At 38.1% G+C, this 19,464-nt stretch overlaps 1 protein-coding gene across 1 annotated transcript; it reads left to right on the top strand.

Moving 5' to 3' along the window:
• The first annotated feature begins 12,377 nt into the window (after positions 1 to 12,377).
• Positions 12,378 to 13,578, top strand: LOC112181858 (acidic endochitinase). Its single transcript, XM_024320257.2, has one exon. It carries the CDS (start codon positions 12,427 to 12,429, stop codon positions 13,330 to 13,332), a length of 906 nt encoding a protein of 301 aa, XP_024176025.1. The 5' UTR covers positions 12,378 to 12,426; the 3' UTR covers positions 13,333 to 13,578.
• The last annotated feature ends 5,886 nt before the right edge of the window (positions 13,579 to 19,464 follow it).

The following is a 19,464-nucleotide window of genomic DNA, read 5'->3' as shown; positions in this document are numbered from 1 at the left end:
TTAGTTTATTACGTAGTTTGGCCAGAATTTAAGCAAATCACGTTCATAAAATTGATTAAGAATGAAGTACTTGCACCAAAAGATTGACCAAGACCTTCCGACATAGAGAAAGGTGGACCCCACTATGATGCCCTTGCTAGGAAGTTGTCTCAGTATAGCCAAAGAGGGAGGAAAGTGTACTTAGGGGCAGCACCGGCCCTGCCAAGTATGGTACCACAGTGTCCATTTCCTGATCAGTACGTAAATGGTGCCCTGCCAACTGGCTTGTTTGATTTCAAAAGCCAAACGATTCTTTGTTGGGCTTCCGGCTTCTAGAGCAGCTGCTGGCAATGGTTATGTGCCTACAAATGATCTGATACACCAAGTGTTGCCTTTTGTTAAGAAATCTGCCAAGTATGGAGGTATCATGCTCTATGATAGGTTTGAAGATGGTAAGACTGGATACAGTTCTAAAGAATCTAAAGTTAGAAGCAGTGTTTAATCCAAGTCATAATATAAACTGGATTTATAATATGTAGAATAAAAGTCCTCAACGGGCCTAAAATAGTTCAGTCCAGCTTAATAATATATTAATATTTCAACGGTTTAATGGTTTAATGTCTGATACTGCTTCATAATTGAACGATCTTAATTATTATAACTACTTTTACATGACGATCCTTAAAATGTGTGATTGTTTTATAGATAAATTTAAATAATGATTAGACAAATAAACAGTTTCTACTCGTAAAACTGGTTTGGACACCGATATTATCATTCATATAGATCTAATCAACTCATTCCTTGTAACTTTTCATTCCAAAATGGACGTAAGTGCGACGGCTTCCGCTCATGAAATTTGGTTAAGTGCAAACCAATTTGAACTCAAATCTTGTCTTTCAAAGGTACAATCAACTCATGCCCATGTAATTGTCTGATTCCAAAATTAAATGAGTGCAAGTGTGACAATGGGAATAGGTTTTTTATTTAAGTTTCATGATCAGTACTCTTTTTTACCTTATCCTGACTCACTCATCTCACTATGCCAATGAGAAATGAACTATAACACTCACGGTGTTGATTATTCCAAATAGCAAACAACAACCAGGGTAGCTTATTAATATAGGGACTTAACTAGCTAACTCCTTGACTATCTTTTTCCTTTGAACTTCTGACCCTTATCTTTCTAAACTTTCTTTTCTTTCGCAATCGTTCTTTACTTGGTTTAGTTACTAGGAAAATTCATAGCCTTTTAAGTAAAAATAAATAGATTAGTGGTAGATAATAGGGACACAGTAGTGACACATATGAAAGTTTTGATGCTAAACAAGAGTTGTGGCTGAAGTATACAGCTATTATGTTAAAGTCCTGATCTTCTACTATTAATCAACTGTGGTGTCGATCTTGTGCTTATATTTAAGGTGACATCGTTGGGGACCTAAACACCAATAAAGTGACGAGAGCATCGATCCTAGCTGGTTCATGAGGCAGCAACTGTCTTAGATAGGTCCATTTCTTTGTTTTTGTTTTGATGGTCTATTTCCTTGTAGCATAGTAGAAGTTGAGGCATAACTGGCTTGACCTGAAGTCAACAAGACAACGATGTATATGCTTCCAAGAAACTTGCGGAAGTCTACATAAATGTTTAAAGAAACTATCTATGGCCAGATCTCTAGCTAGAAACCTCAACTATACGTTGTTCAGAAAATGAAGCAACAAGACAACCTCAAGTATATGCATGAACCCGGAAGTCCAGAAAATGATGCAACTTATTAGGACAGTAAGAACCACAAAGAGATCTTCAGTCTCCAAAACCTGATCCTACAGATACCTAGGTTTCTCCAAGAGAAGTCTTGGTGTTAATCTCTTATTAATGAACGTCACATTTGTGAATTCATGTGGCATATCAAGTCGTCACGTTTCTGATGAGGTCGTATTTTGCCTCTCAGATGCAACTTGTAAGAGTACGTTGTTATAACTTGCAAATTAAAAGAAGTGTGTGATTTAAGCCCCAGGTACCATCAGAAGAGCTTAAAATTAATAAGTAAAATAAAGTTCTGCAAAGGCAGCTTATGGTGTATGCCCTAAACTATCAAAATGGCTCTCTTATCAGTTTAAGTCTCTCGAAAAGTTTCTTGAAATCTTGAACTACAGTATGAGGTCCTGAATTAAGAATCTTATTGTTTAGTACTCTGTGTTCTTTTGTCTTGTTTGAATATTATCATCTTATACTGTAAAGTTTATTCTGATGATACATACGTACACTTTATTAAGACCCCCAAATCCTAACACATATAACAGGTAAACGTACTAACTGATGTATGGCTGGTTAAGAAAAGGAGAAAAAAAACCTCCAATAAACCATTAAAACAAAGTAAAGGAATCATATTTCAGAAAATAAAATAAAATAGAGAAACTCACAGATGGTATAGCCACACTTGATCAGGCGCAGTTGGAATGCTTGCTTTGTTCTTATGAAACACGTTGGCGAGAACCGATCGAATTCGACTCAAATGATGCCATCTGCAATTATAAACCCTAAAAATCAATCAATCACAACAAATATGAAATTGTTGCAAGCAAAGTAAAAGACATTAAGAGGTATTTTAATAATTAGAACAAATAAAGAGTAGAAGAAATTTCCAACCACCTCATTCATGCTACATGAACCACCTTCATTTCAAGGGTACCAAAGCTTCATGCCTTCATACTGAAATCAATTGGATACTGGTGGCCTAGGATCCATAGAACATATTTGAGATTTCTAACTTTTCTTGGAGATTTTGAGCTGAACTTCTTGGGTTTAGCCCTCACCAAAACTCTTGCTAAACCCTGCCTAATTCTCGCCGTAGTCCCTATTGATATGCTGCTACAGAACGGGCAGCAATTAACTAAGGAATTCCTACAACCTAATTCCCTCGTTTGGCATTATCAGACTGGAAATTTTAAATTTCTATGTGGAAAAAAACGAAGGAATTCATCATTTAAATTCCTCACTTCAATTTCCACCAAAATAGGTGTCATTTACGAATTCCCTTGCAGTATTCAATTTTCATTTCCAAAACAAGGTTTTTTTTCTATTTTATTTTTTATTTGTTTTAAACTTTCTTAATTTATTACACATTTCAAATCCTAAATGGATACAACCAAACAACAGAAATTGCAATTAATGGAATTTTAAATTGATGGAGTTAAAGATTCCATCATTTATAAATTCCTATGGATTTCATAATTTTCACTTCCAAACGCACCGTTAAAGAAATCTATGGAATTTAAAAGTCTGGGTGTATTTAATATAGACTTTTAACAGTCCATGAAAGTCTTGTGGTATTCAATTAGGATTTTTAAAGACTTCATGAATTCCACCAAAATCTAGGGGTATTCAATTAGGACTTTTAAAAATGAATAAAAGTACACAGGTATTCAAAATATCATTCATACTTATGGAATTAGAAAATCATGGATAATCATGGACTTTGTAGTGTTAACTATACATACCAAACTCCAATAATTTTCCAGCCTCCAGACCAAAGATTTCAAAAAGTCTATCAAAGTTTCCTCTTCAAAAAAAAAAAAAAGAAAAAAAAAAGGTCTATCAAAGTTATTCTCTCTACGCACGAAGAAATTTGTCTTTCATCATCTCTCTTTCTTAATTTTTTGTCTTTTTTCTAATCTTTTATGATATCAACCTTTTTTGATACCCAACATGTTCATTGTAGTTGTTGAATGTGATTTTTGTTTTGTTTTGTTTTTTTTCAATTGTGATACTTCGAACCCTAATAGCAATAAAAATGATTCATGAAACCTTAAAACTCAAATATTGTGGTCTAACCCTAAACCTTGAACCATACTATATTATATCTTACTAATTAATTATTCTCATTAATTTGAATTTATATTATGGTTAAAAAAAAGGTTGTGTTTTAGGGAAACGGAATTGAGAGGAATTTGATGTATATTCTCATTGATAATAGGGGCCTCTTTATATAGAGGATTACAATGCATAGAATCCAAATCATACAAGGAAAGTAATTATACATTGAATAGGAATCTAGATCCTTCTAATGTAACCCTATTACCACTAGGTCAAGTAACCTAGAGTTTGGGCCAAACACAGAATAGAGATTTCCTTGAACACTCCCCCTTGTGTTGCCCAAACGAGGTGCTTCTCTTGTTGCCTCATTAAAAACCTTGCCTAGTAACAAAAACCCAGTGGGACAAAAATAACCTCGGTCGAAGGGGAAAAAGAGCATAACACACCCTTCACGATTCAAGGTGAACATGTAGACATCTCCCCCTGATGTATGCGCCTCCCCTTGATGATTACGATCATGGGAGTTCAGATAATTTTCGCAAGTCAATTCTTGCCACATGTTTCTCGAACGTGGATTTGGGCAATGACTTAGTAAACAAGTCTGCCTCACTATCCTCAGATCGAACCTAGTTCACTTTGATCTCGAGGAGAGTCTGTTGTTGCTGATTATGCTTGGTGTTATCGCTTTTGATGTAGCCTTGCCTCATTTGTTCAAAACAAGCAGCATTATCCTAAATGCTCGTAGGCTCATCTGTGGTAGACTTCAAACCACAATTATTCGAACATGCGTAATTATGGATCCAATCCATATACATTCACGAACCACTTCGTGAAGAGCAATGATCTCTGCATTGTTTGAAGATATAGCGACTAGGGTCTATTCTGTAGACTTCCAAGATGTCACGGTCTTTTCCCATGGTGAACACTTGACCGGATTAGGAATGACCATTGTGTGGGTCAGAGAGATACCCAACATCAGCAAAACCTTCCAAAACACATGTCGTTTTGGGGAGGGGATAGAGAACGCAGGCCAGCGTTGGCGACGTTTCTGGTGTGTGATGGATCTGAATCCATTATCTTTCTGTAGGGATAAAGCATGCCCATATCAGTCGTACATCTAGTATCGAAAGATATCTTTTACACCAATCCAATGGCATCGCGTTGGCGCAGAGCTATACCTTAGCTAACAAGTTCATGGTAAATGAGATGTCCAGTCTTGTGCATGGAGCTAAGTACAATAATGCGCCTATTGTACTAAGTAAGGCACTTTTGCCTCTAGCACATCTTCGTCATCATCCTTTCGACGAAGAGGATCCTTTTCAGGATCAAGACTATGGACGATCATGGGGATGCTTGAAGGCTTGACTTGTCAAAATGCCTAAGCATCTATCGACACGATGCTCAAGTTCTAAACCGAGACATAATCGTGTTCTCCCAAAATCCTTCATCTCAAACTACGGATTTCAAGTATTCAGCGGTTTCCCTTAACTCTTTAAGGGCTTCTAATGAAGATCATGTCCAACATGAACCACGATAGAATCCGAAACTTGTTATGGAAACGCGTGGGCATATCCCCTCCCAATCAAGTAGTCATTTTAGCGAGCGTTTCAACCTCTTTGTAAACGCTCTCCATGGTCTAGAGCCATTTGACTTGGGTAAATGAAGTTCACCATGAACCTTCATGTATATTCCGTATCTAGATCCCTATAGAGATACGTAGTGACCACATTTGTAAGCTGCATGTTCAGTTATTCGGATACCAAACTGACAAGATAGTGGAGTGCAATGACATCCATTACGAGAGAATATGTCTCATCGTAGTGGATTCCAGGGCGTTTTGTGAGAAGCCTTGCGCCATAAGGCGAGATTGCCATCTCTTTTTCTCATTACCCCAAGCGGATATAAGGAGATTGGTGCACATTACCAATGTCCGGACTATCATCGTAGTCATTTCCGCATGACCATTTGGGTGTGTGCATGGGAATGTGATGTCCAACATCAAGCCCATTGCAATATCCATTGAAAGTCTTTCGATGTAAACTCTCTAGCATAGTCAAATCCAATTGACTGAATAGGATGATCTGGGGAGTGAGCCCGTTGTCATATGATATGTGCTAGGAGTGTAGCGTAAGCAGCATTTATAGGTGGACAATGGCACAACACGTGACCAGCGTGTCAACCAATATCATGAAATATTTAAGCGTCCGCAAGTTGGTTGAATCAATCCACAAAATCCCTACGATTTCTTTGTAAGAACAGAATGAGTATTGTCATATCCTTTGCATAGGACGATCTCAGTCCTAATTTCCCTAAGGAACGGGCTTTGTAAAAGGAGCGAGAGGCCTTAGAAGCAACCATTAAGTATTTTGGTTAGGCCTGGGCGTCTAAAACGCTATTTGAAGCAAGTTGGTGATTGCAGCATCACCTGGGGCGCCATCCATGGCGTCATGGATATGGACTGCGCCAGCCCTAGGCTGGTGGTGGACGGAGGCAGTGCCCTAGGCAGCAGCGTCGGTCACACTTAGTCCAGGAATCAACTTTTGATTCATACTTCATTTCGCTCGAGAGAAAGGATGTCCATGTGAAGTCTTTGTAGACGGATCATCATATCATGACTAGGATGATCTATCCTGTCGTGACAAAACCAACATGTGTCTAAATCCAAGAGATCTTCTCTCATAACTTTTATTGGATTAATAGCTCGAATAGTGACATAGAGTCCACTAGAGAGACACATAAACTTCTCTAAGATGCGTCTTTGTTCGCAATCATTAAAGGTATTGCAAAGGAACTCATTTCCGTTCTCTACATGCATTTTCGCATGGAATTCATTGGCTATTCATAGGGTACGATTTGCCCTAAGAGCGTAGAGAGTTTCTGTGACAGCTGTAATCAAGGTGCCATTTGGCAAGTGGAACTTGGGCTATTCCATGTCCTTGAATTAATACTGATGGCCCAGCCATCGTAGTCACAAAGTCATATGCTCAAAATCAAAATTGAGTCATAATGAAAAGAACTCGAAATTTTATTTATAAGCCAACAAAGTACATCATTGTCTCTTAACCATTAGGAGAATCTAATCCAAATGCTAGCTAATGCAAAACAATGGTAGTCGTCTAACTTCTTTCGGTAATTCCAAAATAAATGTGACCAGGTGAGTAGAGAGATGTCGGTGGAGCAAGGCTCGCTTAAGTACCACTAATCTCAGAACCTTCCTAGACATCACACTTACTTTGGGTGAGCCTACTTTGAAGAAAGACTAAACCATTGGCATTTACTACAAAGTATATGGCAATTGCCTATTACATCTCTTGGAAAAATAAAGACTTAAACAAAATTGGCGATCTATTGATCCCAGCCAGATTTGTAGTCTTCAACCCTTCACTCTAGATCATCTTCTTGATCTTCTTGTTCCACATAGTGAGCTTCTCTTGCTTCACAATATGCTTTGTAGGCGGTGACAAGTTCTTCACGAGCTCTACAAATGTGTGCCCAATGCTCAGACACTCCACATCGAGAACATACATCTCTTTGCTCGAACTCCATTGATTGAGGCACTTTGAAAGCGTCATTTAGATGGCTCTTAGTGTTGGTGGCGCCACCAACATGGCCAGAGGCGTTGCCTCCCTCTCTCTTTCCACGTTTACCTCTTCGGTTCTGTGTTCGCCTATTTTGGCGGTTACCTTCCCAAGTAGAGCGATTATATGGATCAGAATGTCCAGAAGTATACCTAAGATTAGGGTTTCCCTCTTGGCGCCCTCTCTTAGAGGTGCGACTATAATTGGATTCCGAAATATGCTCTGTTTCCACGGATCTCGAATTATAGTTCTTCACAAAGATATTGTCATTCTTTTTAGCGACATTCATAGCTCCAATGAGCTCATGAAACCTTGTGATCTGTCTTGCATTTACATCGAATCGATAGTTCTTAGCAACCATCAATGCAGAGACGAGGAAGGTAGAGAGAGTCTTCTCAATCAACATCGCATCTGTGATCTCTTTACCACAGAATTCCATTAAGAATTTAATGCGAAGTGCTTCCGAGTTATAGTCAAGAACTGACTTGAAATCACAGAAGCGGAGGCTATGCCATCTCACTTCTAGGTCAGGAAGCAAGGAGTCACGGACGTTGCCAAATCTTTCTTCGAGTGAGACCCATAGCCTTCTGGGGTCTTCTTCATTCATATACTCGTACTTGAGCGAATCATCCATATAACGAGTCATTAGGATGATGGCTTTCGCCTTATTTGCCTCTAAGGCTGCTCTATTTGCTTCCAAAACTTGAGCTTGCTCAACAGTTATTACGTCCTGGCTAGGCTCGAGAATCATATCCAAGATTCCTACAGCCTTGAGATGCTGGCGGATATCACGAACCCACCTGTGATATCCAGAGCCAGTTGTTCCTAATGGAGCAGTCCAATTTGTTAAGGTTACTCATCCTGAAAGAGAACAAGAAATTAGGGTTAGTTTCGGAGCGAAACAGGCTACCACGAAAACATATGAAATTTCTAAGCGTAATCGCTTCTAAGAAATTAGGAATTTTCGAGCGTAGTCGCTTCCAAGAAATTCGATTCCAAGAGATATTGGATTAGATCGAAACAATGATGTAAGTGGTCAATCATAAATTCTCTACAAACTTTAAGTTTGGAGATCTCAACAAGCTCTAAGCTTGGAGTGAGCACGAACCCCCACAGTTCTGCTTAATTTGGTCTCCCCTATAATGAAGAAAGGGGGGTAGAAGAAGGGAGGTTGCAAGTCCCCAAAAAAGAAGAGAAATTGAATTTAAAAACTCTAAAAAACGGGAACGTTTAGTAAAAAATACCTCAAAATAGGTCGCCGGAAAATTTGACCCAAAAAAGTGGTAGGAAAAAGTTGTCGGAAAATGGCCCGAAAATTCTCCGGAAATGTGCCGGAAAATGGCCGGAAATGTCGCCTGAAATAGTTGACCGGAGTTGACCGCTGACGTGGCAGTAGGTCCCTATTGCTGATGTGGCAGTGGGTCCCTGTTTGCTGACGTGGCAGTGGGTCAGGTTGCGGACGTGGCAGTGGGTCAGGGTGCTGACCTGGCGGTGGGGTCTACGTCAGTGGGCTTGGGCTTTTGGGCTTCTGGGCTTCTTTTGCTCTCTACCTTTTTTGTTTTTTTTGTTTTTTTCTTCTTTTCTGCCGGTTCAAGATGAAGCAGGTCAGGTGGCCGGTTCACGCCTTTTTAGGCAGGTTTTTGTACTTTTTCTTCCGGTTCCTAAAACTTCAGATCAATGGGCTTCTGCTACCAAAATTTGGTGAAAATTGGAGGTCCGGAAGATGGTGAACTGGTGGAATATTTGCTGCGAGTTGTATGGAGCTTTCGGTGGCCGGTTTGCTAAGTTTCCGGCCGATTCTTGGGGTGGGGCCGCCGGTTCTGGACTCTTGGGATCGAGTTCTTCAATGTGGGAGGTGGAGGCAGAAAAGGGTTCAAGGTTTTGTATTCGGATTCAAGGTTTTTAGCTTCTTGAATCAGGGTTTGGCTATTTGTTTCAGGGCTAGGACTTCGTGCTGATAACGTGTTTTAGGGAAACGGAATTGAGAGGAATTTGATGTATATTCTCATTGATAATAGGGGCCTCTTTATATAGAGGATTACAATGCATAGAATCCAAATCATACAAGGAAAGTAATTATACATTGAATAAGAATCTAGATCCTTCTAATGTAACCCTATTACCACTAGGTCAAGTAACCTAGAGTTTGGGCCAAACACAGAATAGAGATTTCCTTGAACAGGTTGAACAATTGAATTTCAATTGATTGATTATAGATCAAGACATTGACCAATATTGCTACAATATATGTTAATCGGCGAAAACAAAATTGATGAGAATAATTAATCATAAACATCAAGTAATCTATATTGTATATTTATGTTGTTAGGAGATTAGGAATGAGAACAAACTCCTAGACAGACTAACAATCATTTATTTGAGTCAATTTCTATTAGAAGATACTGAAGCATTGAAGAGACAACAAGTTATTATTTTGTTTTGTGTTTGGGCTGCATTTGTTTTATTATTTTTTTTGTTTTTTGTTTTTGTTTTTTTATATTTTGTACATCCTAGGAAATCTGTAGAAGTCATTCATAAAAAAGTATATAGATTTTCATGAATCAATAAAAGTCTGTTGCTAAAATCAATGGTTTTAAGAAATCCATAACAGTCTATCAACTTTTTAAAGAGTCTGTGGACTTTTCAAAAAGTCTGTCATTTAAAAAAAGTCTGCACAAATCCAAATACAATACACCCTGATGCCCTCTTAATATTGGCACCGACCTATACTTCCCAACCCCGGCCCTAACTCTCTGTAAGGTCTAGACTCACAAAACTCAATATCGTTGGGGCCAAAATCAATATTGTAATACAAGTTTTCTTTTAATTATTATTTTTTATGGAGAAAAATTCAGTTACTGTCCCCAAACTATGCTGCCAAGGCCAATTTGATACTCGAACTCTCAAAAGTATCAATGTGATACCCAAAGACATATTTTGATATCAACGTGATATTTCCGTCAAAAATTTCTAACGGGGCCGTCTGTTTGCTGACGTGGCAAGCACGTGGGTCCTATGTAATATTTTTATCAGGGGTAATATTGTCTTTCTCTACTAATTAATTAATTTAAAAAAAAAAAAAAGATCTCTCTCTCTTCCCCCCCCCCCCCCCCCCCCCGGCAATCTGATCCTCTCTTCTTTCTCTCTCTCTCCACCATGGCCGCTTCCTCCTAAATCTGGTCCTTACACATCATATCTCATCCTCATCTCATGATCACCATCTTCACCGCCCACGGCCTCTACGGCAACGTCGACGTCACCATCAAAACCCCGACAAATTCGCCCTCAATGCCGGTGTCGAGCCCACTGCGCAGCTCACCTCAGACTTCAAGCTCTGGCGCCGGTACGACGTCGGATTTGCAGACGATTACAAAGGGAGGCGACTTGGTGAATGTGTATGTGGGGGGGATTGATGAGATAAGGACGAAGCTCTCGTCTGGTTTGATTGGGGAGGATTCTAATTTGGCGATAACCGAGAGGGCGACGACGAGCCAATTGACTGTGAGCGTGGTTCTGTGGTGGAGGCCAAATCGTTAATGGGTCCGACCTAATTGATTGTGGGCTTGGTAGTGTGGTGAACGTGAAGTCTGAAGTTTCAGAAAATTTGAGGAGTTCTATTGAAGAAGAGTTGGGGAAGGTTAGTTTGGTTGGAGGGAATGAAGAAAGTTTGGTTCTTGATAGTGGGAATGAAGTGAGTGAGGATTTGGAGACCAAAATCGAAGGTGTGGAGGGTGTGAAGAGCAAAATGGAGAGTGGGATTGAGAGCAAAAGTTTGGATTTGGAGAGTGAGAGTTCATCAGTAGCAGCATCTTCTTCGAGTAGTAGCTCTAGTGATGAGGAGGAGGAGGATGAGAGAGAGAGAGTGATGAGGAGGATGAGGAGAAGGATGGAGAAGGGAATGTGAAGGCGGAGGCGGAGAAGGAGGGCAATGAGGAGGCTTGTGAACTTGAAGAAGGTGAGATAAGTGGTGCAGAGCAGATAGGTAATGGAAGTGATGATGAGGAGATTGACCGTGAAAGTTTTCAGGTGGGATTCCAATTTTGGGAGTGGAGATGGGAGATTGAAATTTTGGATTAGAAGTTGAATTGTTTATTCTTGTTTTCAGACATTGTTTGTTCTTGTTTTCTTAATTTGAATTGGATTAGAAGTTGTCAAATTGCTGCATTTGCATGTAATGTGAGATTCTTGATGTTGGGGGCTGTAACTGTGGTCGGGGCTGAGCTCACATTCGAGGCAGAAATCGGAATTCATTTTGGGGTGAGTGGTTGGTGGCTGGTGGCGGAGCTTGCTTCGGAGGTTGCGGCTGAGTTAGAACAGAAGAAGAAGAAGAAGTAGAAGAAGAAATGAAAAGAAAAATAAAAATAAAAATAAAAATGAATTAACAAAAACAAAAGGGTAAGTTGGTCATTTAACTTCTTTTTTTGTCCCCATGTGCTTGCCACGTCATCAAATAACGGAGCCGTTATGAATTTTTGACGGAAGTATCACGTTGATATCAAAATATGTCTTTGGGTATCACATTGATACTTTTGAGAGTTCGGATATCAAATTGGCCTTGGCATCATAGTTTGGGGACGGTGACTGAATTTTTCTCTTTTTTATATTGTAACCGAAGTTATGTTCTTTCTTTTTGTGTTGTATTAATAAGCAAATTGTTTGCAATTGTTCCATCACATATTCAATATGTCTTTGTAATGTTATTGCATATTTCTAGGTAACTAGTTGTGGTTTTGATTCATGACCTGCCAAAACGAACTTCTCATATATTTACTAGTTGAAAGTTCTTTACGTGATTAACGGATGCAGAGAAAATTCGACCTCAAAACTTTGGGTCTTATCTGTGAGGACAAATTTGTCACACTAGAGGTACAAATCACACAGCTGGAGTGCAATTTGTTTGGCCAGAAATTAAGCAAGCCACGTTCATAGAGTTGACTAAGAATGAAGAACGTACACTTAAAAAATTAATTGACTAAGAACTCTCGCTAGATCTCTCAAAAACCATATCAAGTTTATAAATAAGCACCTAAATACCAAATTCATCAGAGAGCAAATATGGCTGCCATGTCCACCGAGTCTTGCTCCCAAGCTCTCACTGTCTTACTAGTAATCCTCCATATCTTTGTCTCAAACTCTTACGCCGGATCCATTGTAGTTTACTGGGGCCAAAATGGGGGAGAAGGCCCACTCACAGCAGCATGTGACACAGGCAGATATCGTATCGTAAACATAGCATTCCTCTCACAGTATGGCAATGGCCAAACACCTCAGATCAATTTAGCCGGTCACTGCGATCCAAGATCAAATGGTTGCGTAAAAGTGAGCACAGGCATCAAAAATTGCCAAAACAAAGGCATCAAGGTCCTCCTTTCCATTGGCGGTGCTGGTGGGAATTATGGACTATCATCAGATGCCGATGCTGGGAAAGTAGCTGACTACATATGGAATAACTTCTTGGGAGGTCAATCGAGCTCAAGGCCTCTAGGCGACGCCGTTTTGGACGGGGTAGATTTCGACATTGAGAAAGGCGGACCCCACTATGATGCGCTTGCTAGGAAGTTGTCTCAATATAGCCAAAGAGGGAGGAAAGTGTACTTAGGAGCAGCACCGCAGTGCCCATTTCCTGACAAGTATGTAAATGGTGCATTGTCCACTGGCTTATTTGACTATGTTTGGGTTCAATTCTACAACAATCCAAAGGCACAATGTGAGTTCACCTCTAGCAATCCCAATGCCTTTAGGAACTCTTGGAATAAGTGGACATCATCTATACAAGCCAATCAATTCTTTGTTGGGCTTCCAGCTTCTAGAGCAGTTGATGGTTATGTGCCTACAGCTGATCTGATAAACCAAGTGTTGCCTTTTGTTAAGAAGTCTCCCAAGTATGGAGGTATCATGCTCTATGATAGGTTTGAAGATGACAAGACTGGATACAGTTCTAAAGTTATAGGCAGTGTATAATCCAAGTCATGACTCATGACCATGAAATGGTCTTACAATAAGTAGAATAAAAGTCTCAAATTGGCTTAATAATATTTTGACGGTTAAATGTTTGATACCGTTTGAATAGTTGTATGATTCAAAATACAATGATCGATCAATACTCTCTATAGAGACGATCTTTAAAATGTGTGATTGTTTTTTATGCAGTTCATTAGTTGTGTGTATTGAGATAGTCGGTTCATAAAAGCTAGTTATCTTTCAGAAAATGTGGAGATTGTTAAGATTTCCTGTATCTTTGTTAAGTGCATATGGCTAATAATTCTTCAAGTGAGTTCAGACTCTGTTTTGGGGGCATCATCTCGGAGACCTTGAGCACCATGTAGCACAACTGCTTTACTTTTTTTTTTTTTAAACAATAAGTAGCACAATTGCTTATTGAGCTTGGCATTCTCTACTTTTTCTCAAATCCAGCTTCGAGTCATATCCTTCTTGCTGAAGGCTTTATTCAAGGGCTTCGCAAAGCTCGAATAGCAGGCTACTCCATGAATCCTGTTAAAGGTGCTTCAAAAGTCTTGATTCACTACATCAATGGTAAACTCTAGCTTGATACTTCTTGCAGAATCTGAAACATTGTTCGAGAATTTCATCACCTAGTTCAGTTATTTCTTTCCATTTATCTCATTCAGTCACATCTTCCGATAAGCCAATTTTCTAATAGACGTTTTGGTTAATCTCAGTCATTAAAAATCTTCAAAAATTGTTTGGATCGGTTCCTATCCTCAAGAAGCGAGCAATGCTTTTAGGGCTTAGTTTGGGATTGATTCCTGAGGTGCTTTTGGGACTGCTTCTGCTTTTGGACCAAGAACGTGGTGTTTGGTAAAATCTCTAAAAGCTGCTTTTGAGTGAAATTGCTTCTCCATAAAGCTGAATTTAGGAAGCTACAATTTGTAGCTTTTGAAGACCTACTTTGTGAAAACACGGAGCATGAACAGTAGAGTTTAATGAAAATTTGGAGAACTGCCAATTCTGTCCTCCTCCTTTTCTGAAAATTACATCGAAACAGCAAACCCATCGCGGTAGACGTCTCATTCCACATCTCCTCCTTCCTCTTCTTCGGTGTCTGGTTCTCTCTAGTCTTCTCTCAGATCGCCTTCTTCTTCTGCTCGTCGCTGGTGACCTGATTCAATTGGTGGATTGTCACCGCCTTCCTCCGCGCCGATTCCACCTTCCTGCTACGCTATTCCTTTTGTCCTCCATGTTCTCAACTGTGTTCCTCTAATTAGCCGCTCGCTGAGAACTGCACAACCGCTGTTTTACCAGTATCTGAGGACTCTTGGCAACATTAGCTCCTCTGGTGCAACCGATTTGCGGGTAATTCCTTTTATGCTCGGATTTATTCTTCACAAATTTTTGGTCTTGTCCTAAGTTTTTATTATGAATTTGGATGATGGGTTTTGTTGGATTTTGGTTGTTCTTATGGGTTTTGTTGTTCCCCCGACAAAGAGGAGGCGAGAGTAAAAAAGAAAGAGAGAGAAGAGAATAGGAAATAAGAGAAAGAAGAATAAGAAGAAGGAGACGAAAAGCTCTCTGGGTTTTCTTTGATCTGTTGGTATTTATGGGAATCTGATGTTGTTTTTGTCTTAATTTTCTGATTGAACTTCTTTCTGGGATTTCTTATGGTTCCTGTATTTGTCTTTAGCTGACCAAGCCTGTTACTTAGCCTCCATTAGTATGGTGAGTTTGCGGAGCTACTGCCTCTGGTATGCTCCTTGCTTCTTCCTGACGGTGCCGTCTTTGCATGTTTATAAGTACGTTGTAGTTTAGTTTGACAACTGCAAACAAATAAAGCATAACTGGATGATAAGTGAATTGGTCAGTGTAGGCAAGATTATTATGATAATTATGTTGTAGTTTAGTTCTCAGCAATGTTAAAAAGATTGCTTGTGAATTGATTTGAAATTTCCTATTCTTTAGATTGATTAACAATGCATGTTGCTATATTCTACTATCTTTATATTCATCAATATGCACCAAAGAATTTCTCATGAAAATCATCTTCATATCTCTATAATAGAACTCGCATTCAATGTCTTTTCAATAGTGGATGTGGAATAGTTCTAATTTCATGTGTTTCTAAAACATGAGCAAGCTAATTCTGATATAAAGCTGATACGCTCAAAGCAAGCATATAATTTAACCCTATAAGATGTCATCGTTAGTATATAGTAAATAGGGATCGTTCTATTCCGGGGATTGAGGGTACACATGTCATTGTACAACAAGTAAAGAATTAAAATAAATACAAAGTATAATATTTACAAATAACGAAAAAAAAGGGGGGTTTAAGAATTTGATTTTCAAAAATTAAAATAAACAAAACAAATAAAATGTACAAACACATATACAAGAATGGAATGTAGGAAACAAAGATCAAAACCAATTCTACAATCAAATTCGATTCAATTCCTACAAGTGTTCGTCTAAGTCATGAGAAAGAAGTTGATCATGTAAAACATTTGAAGCAAATGATTTCCCATATTTTACTTTCCTTTACTAATTAAACTAAGTGAAAGCACCTAGATCAATCCTATTAAACATGCAATCAAAGTCTAGAAAGCTAGCTAATCAAAACATGTTCAACGCAAGAAGCATAGAGAAAGGTTATCACAACCTAGTATGAATAAGTTCACCTATTTGCAATCATCTTCAATTGAATTCGACCTTTGTCCAAAGCCTTTACTACTTGTGATTTAGGTTCACAAAACTATTAGGTGAATCGTTTACCTAAATCTTGCTCCAATTACATGCAAATCCTATAAGTGTCGACCCAAATAAGATAAACATATAAAAGTTTTCTATCAAGCAAATTCAATCGAACAAACTCACATAAACAACTTAGAATCACAATTATGGAATTCAAAAACTTTATTCAATCATAGAGATTATGCTTAAACTTTGCCCCAAACGTTATTGTTAACTAGAACAAATTCATACGAATTCAAACAAGGAAATCAAAAGATTACAAGGAAAAAGAACGAATTACACCGTGAGTGGAGATGGAGATGGAGAGCTTGAACGTTGGAATCTTGAATCTTGGAAGCAAGTCTTCAAGGTGGATGATGGAGGTAGATCTTCACGGCTCCTTCTTCTTCTTCCTCTCCTTGCTTGAAGACGCAGAAACTTGAACTAGAGAATGGAGAGAGAGACTTGACGTATGGAGAGAATTTTTTGAATTAAAAGGTGTCGAAAACGTCTAGCATAGGGGGAGTATATATAGGGGACGTGAACTTGGTCTCCAAGCTTCATGAATCTTCCTTTATTTTCCCAAAGAATTATTTAATAATTCCACATAGCTTCGACCAATCTCGTAGCGCCATGTCAACTTTGTTGTGTCATCCAACCAATTAAAAAGCTCCAAAATAAGTCCATAATCCTTTAATATATATATTTGCATAGTTTCCAAGGATTATTTCTGATTTTCTTCTTTATTTTCGGCCAAAATTCCTTGAGGGATTGTAGGAGTGAATCTGAACTTGTTTTTGAACCTTTCTTTCCTTAATTGTCTCCATGGACTACCTTTAACGTCTCCCCTTGATTTTCTCTTGATTTTCATGACAAAATGCAGATTTTATTCCTTATTTTCGTCCAAAATATATTGAGGAGATTTAGGAACGAATCTGGACTTATTTTGAGCTTTTTCTTGTTGCACAATCCCTTGAAACTCTCCCTAGAATATCTCCAACGTTTTTCCTTGATTTCTTCTTGATTTTTCACATTATCTTCATGATTTCCCACCGCAAAATCAGATTAATTCCCAAAAATATCTTCCTTACGTCCAACAACCCAAAATCAAGTGGGCTTTCTCCATTTGCCGAAAATCCATAATTAATCTAGAAGATTCTTGGGCCTCCATGTCATCTTCAAGCCATGATGTCTCCTAGTGCCTCCAGGAATCTTCCTCCAACGTCAATTTCCTTTATTTTTCTACTCATGCTTCCTTGTTTGCTCGGGAGTCTTGTTTTGACAAAGTTTCTTTTTCTAAACAGGCGTGGTGGAAATAGGATTTCCTGGTTGGACCAGGAAAACTTCATTTCTTCGTTTCAGCTCATTTATGCAGTCCTTGAGCTCCCTCCAAAGTTCTCCAGCTTTTCTTTCCCTTTTTGAGCTTATTCCAGCTTGTTTGCTCTAAGGACCTGAAAATAGAAACTATTACTAAAAATGGAAACTTTCTAAAAATAGTAACTTTCCTAAACAAGAAAGATTTATTTAAGGAAATAACTAAGCAAATATGTGGAAATAACAATTAAAACGTCGCATTAAAATGCTCCTATCAAAAGCTAATGTCTTTACATTATTTGGGTTATTATTATTATTATAAAAATACTAGTTTTGTGATTCTTTTGTGAATTTCAGTACAGGAACTGCAGAAAATAAAGGAAGAGTTGTTGGAGTTGAAAAGGAAGAGACCACTAGATCCCTTAGCTGAGGAACTTCACGAACAAAGGTCAGGATTAATGGTTAACCTCTACCACACTTCTGGCCTTTTTTGTTGTCGAACATCTCCATTTCCTTTATTAATAGTTAGGACCATTGTTCCAAAGTGTTCTAAAATGCTATGTATTTTTATTTTTGGACAGAAACCCTTTTTTAGTTGCCCAGCATTTGCATTTTGTGCTGCTATGGTAAGTTAGCTTTTATTTTTTTTCATGATTTTCATGTTCTTTTGTTAATGCCTACTGCCTGCAATAGTTCTTGATCAATTAATTTTGATCTGGTCATGATAGATGATGATAACATTGTGCCGGTTACACAGTAAAAGTCTCACATACAGGACAACTGGCATAGGAGTTCAAAGGAGGTCAGTAAACTTATCTAATTAGTCGGTAATACCTTCTGTTTCAAACTTCCAATGCCTTTGTATAGAGAGATATTAAACTTGGAGAAAAGAAAATATCTGTCAATATTACCTTGCTGCAATATTAAATAGAAATAATAAGTTATTATAATAAGTTCTCTTGATTAACCTCTATATAGTTTAAACCAATTCAGCTCGGCTTATGCACATTGTGCGTGGATTCTAAAGTACAATAGAAATAGTTGCATTTTGTGCCTGTTTGCCGCATTTAAATTTTTTTTTCTTTCTCAACAATCTATTCATATTCCTAAATATATCAACACTGTATATACCTTACTTTACATTTTAGGACAAGCTGGTATTTTGCAGAGCTAAAATAACCAGATTTGTGCCTTAAGATGCATGGTTCTATGCAGCCGTCCTTCAAAGCAAATGAAGAAAAAGCCTGAGTCAACTACTAATCTGCCCAGATCATGAAATGCAGCAGCCACTTTACATGTAAAACGCAATCCAAAATTTAGATTAGCGTCTTCAATTTTAAAACTATCATGAAAGATGGAATATGATAGCCTAAGCAAACTGTGTAACATTGTTCCTTTATAGTTTGTTTCAACATTTATATCAATAAATAAGCAAAACTGTACTTCCAGTCCGTTTGCTTTTTAAAGTTATGTTTTACGATACCATGAGGGAATCCTGTAACTACGTAGGCCATGAATTTTGATACCTTAGAGTACAATTCATTGAGCTCTTTTAGGTCTCAATGGTTTAGTTGCAATGCTGCATAGAAAATTGGAGGTACATTCTAATTCATGGTTTTGTAATAACCATCTAACATTGAAAGTATATAGGAATTGAAGTTGATGGTTCCATATGGTTTTGTAATAACCATCGATCGGGATTCTTTTTCTCATCGGTTTTTGGCCGATGTCTGAGGGCATAATTCTAGAAGTGGTCCGAGAAGACAAGAAATGGAGGTGTTAAGAAATGCAATTGCACAAAGTCTAATGAATGCATCTACTAGTTCCATTTAGTTGCAAATTTCAAGTGACTTTAATTTATTTTGTGTAATGGTTCCCGTTGAACTATGGTCGAGAAATTAATCTAAATATTCTATATTTATTTTGTGTAATAGTAAAACATAATATGCATATTGAAGAGTTTAATTTATTCGGTCCAACCAAGGGTAGAAGAATAATACATGAGAAATTTTTTTCATTTGATATGGTTACATAATCAAAAAACAAAATTATGTATTTTAGTAGCATATCTTACTATGTATGCCCATTTTGATA

The sequence above is a fragment of the Rosa chinensis genome, chromosome 1, assembly GCF_002994745.2.
Source record: "Rosa chinensis cultivar Old Blush chromosome 1, RchiOBHm-V2, whole genome shotgun sequence".
Classification (NCBI taxonomy): Eukaryota; Viridiplantae; Streptophyta; class Magnoliopsida; order Rosales; family Rosaceae; genus Rosa; species Rosa chinensis.
The sequence above is the reverse complement of the archived record's forward strand: the minus strand, read 5'-3'. Positions and strand labels throughout refer to the sequence as shown.

Bases quoted from the DNA above. Each gene is read 5' to 3' on its own strand.
- LOC112181858 (XM_024320257.2), top strand. From the start codon at position 12,427: ATGGCTGCCATGTCCACCGAGTCTTGCTCCCAAGCTCTCACTGTCTTA.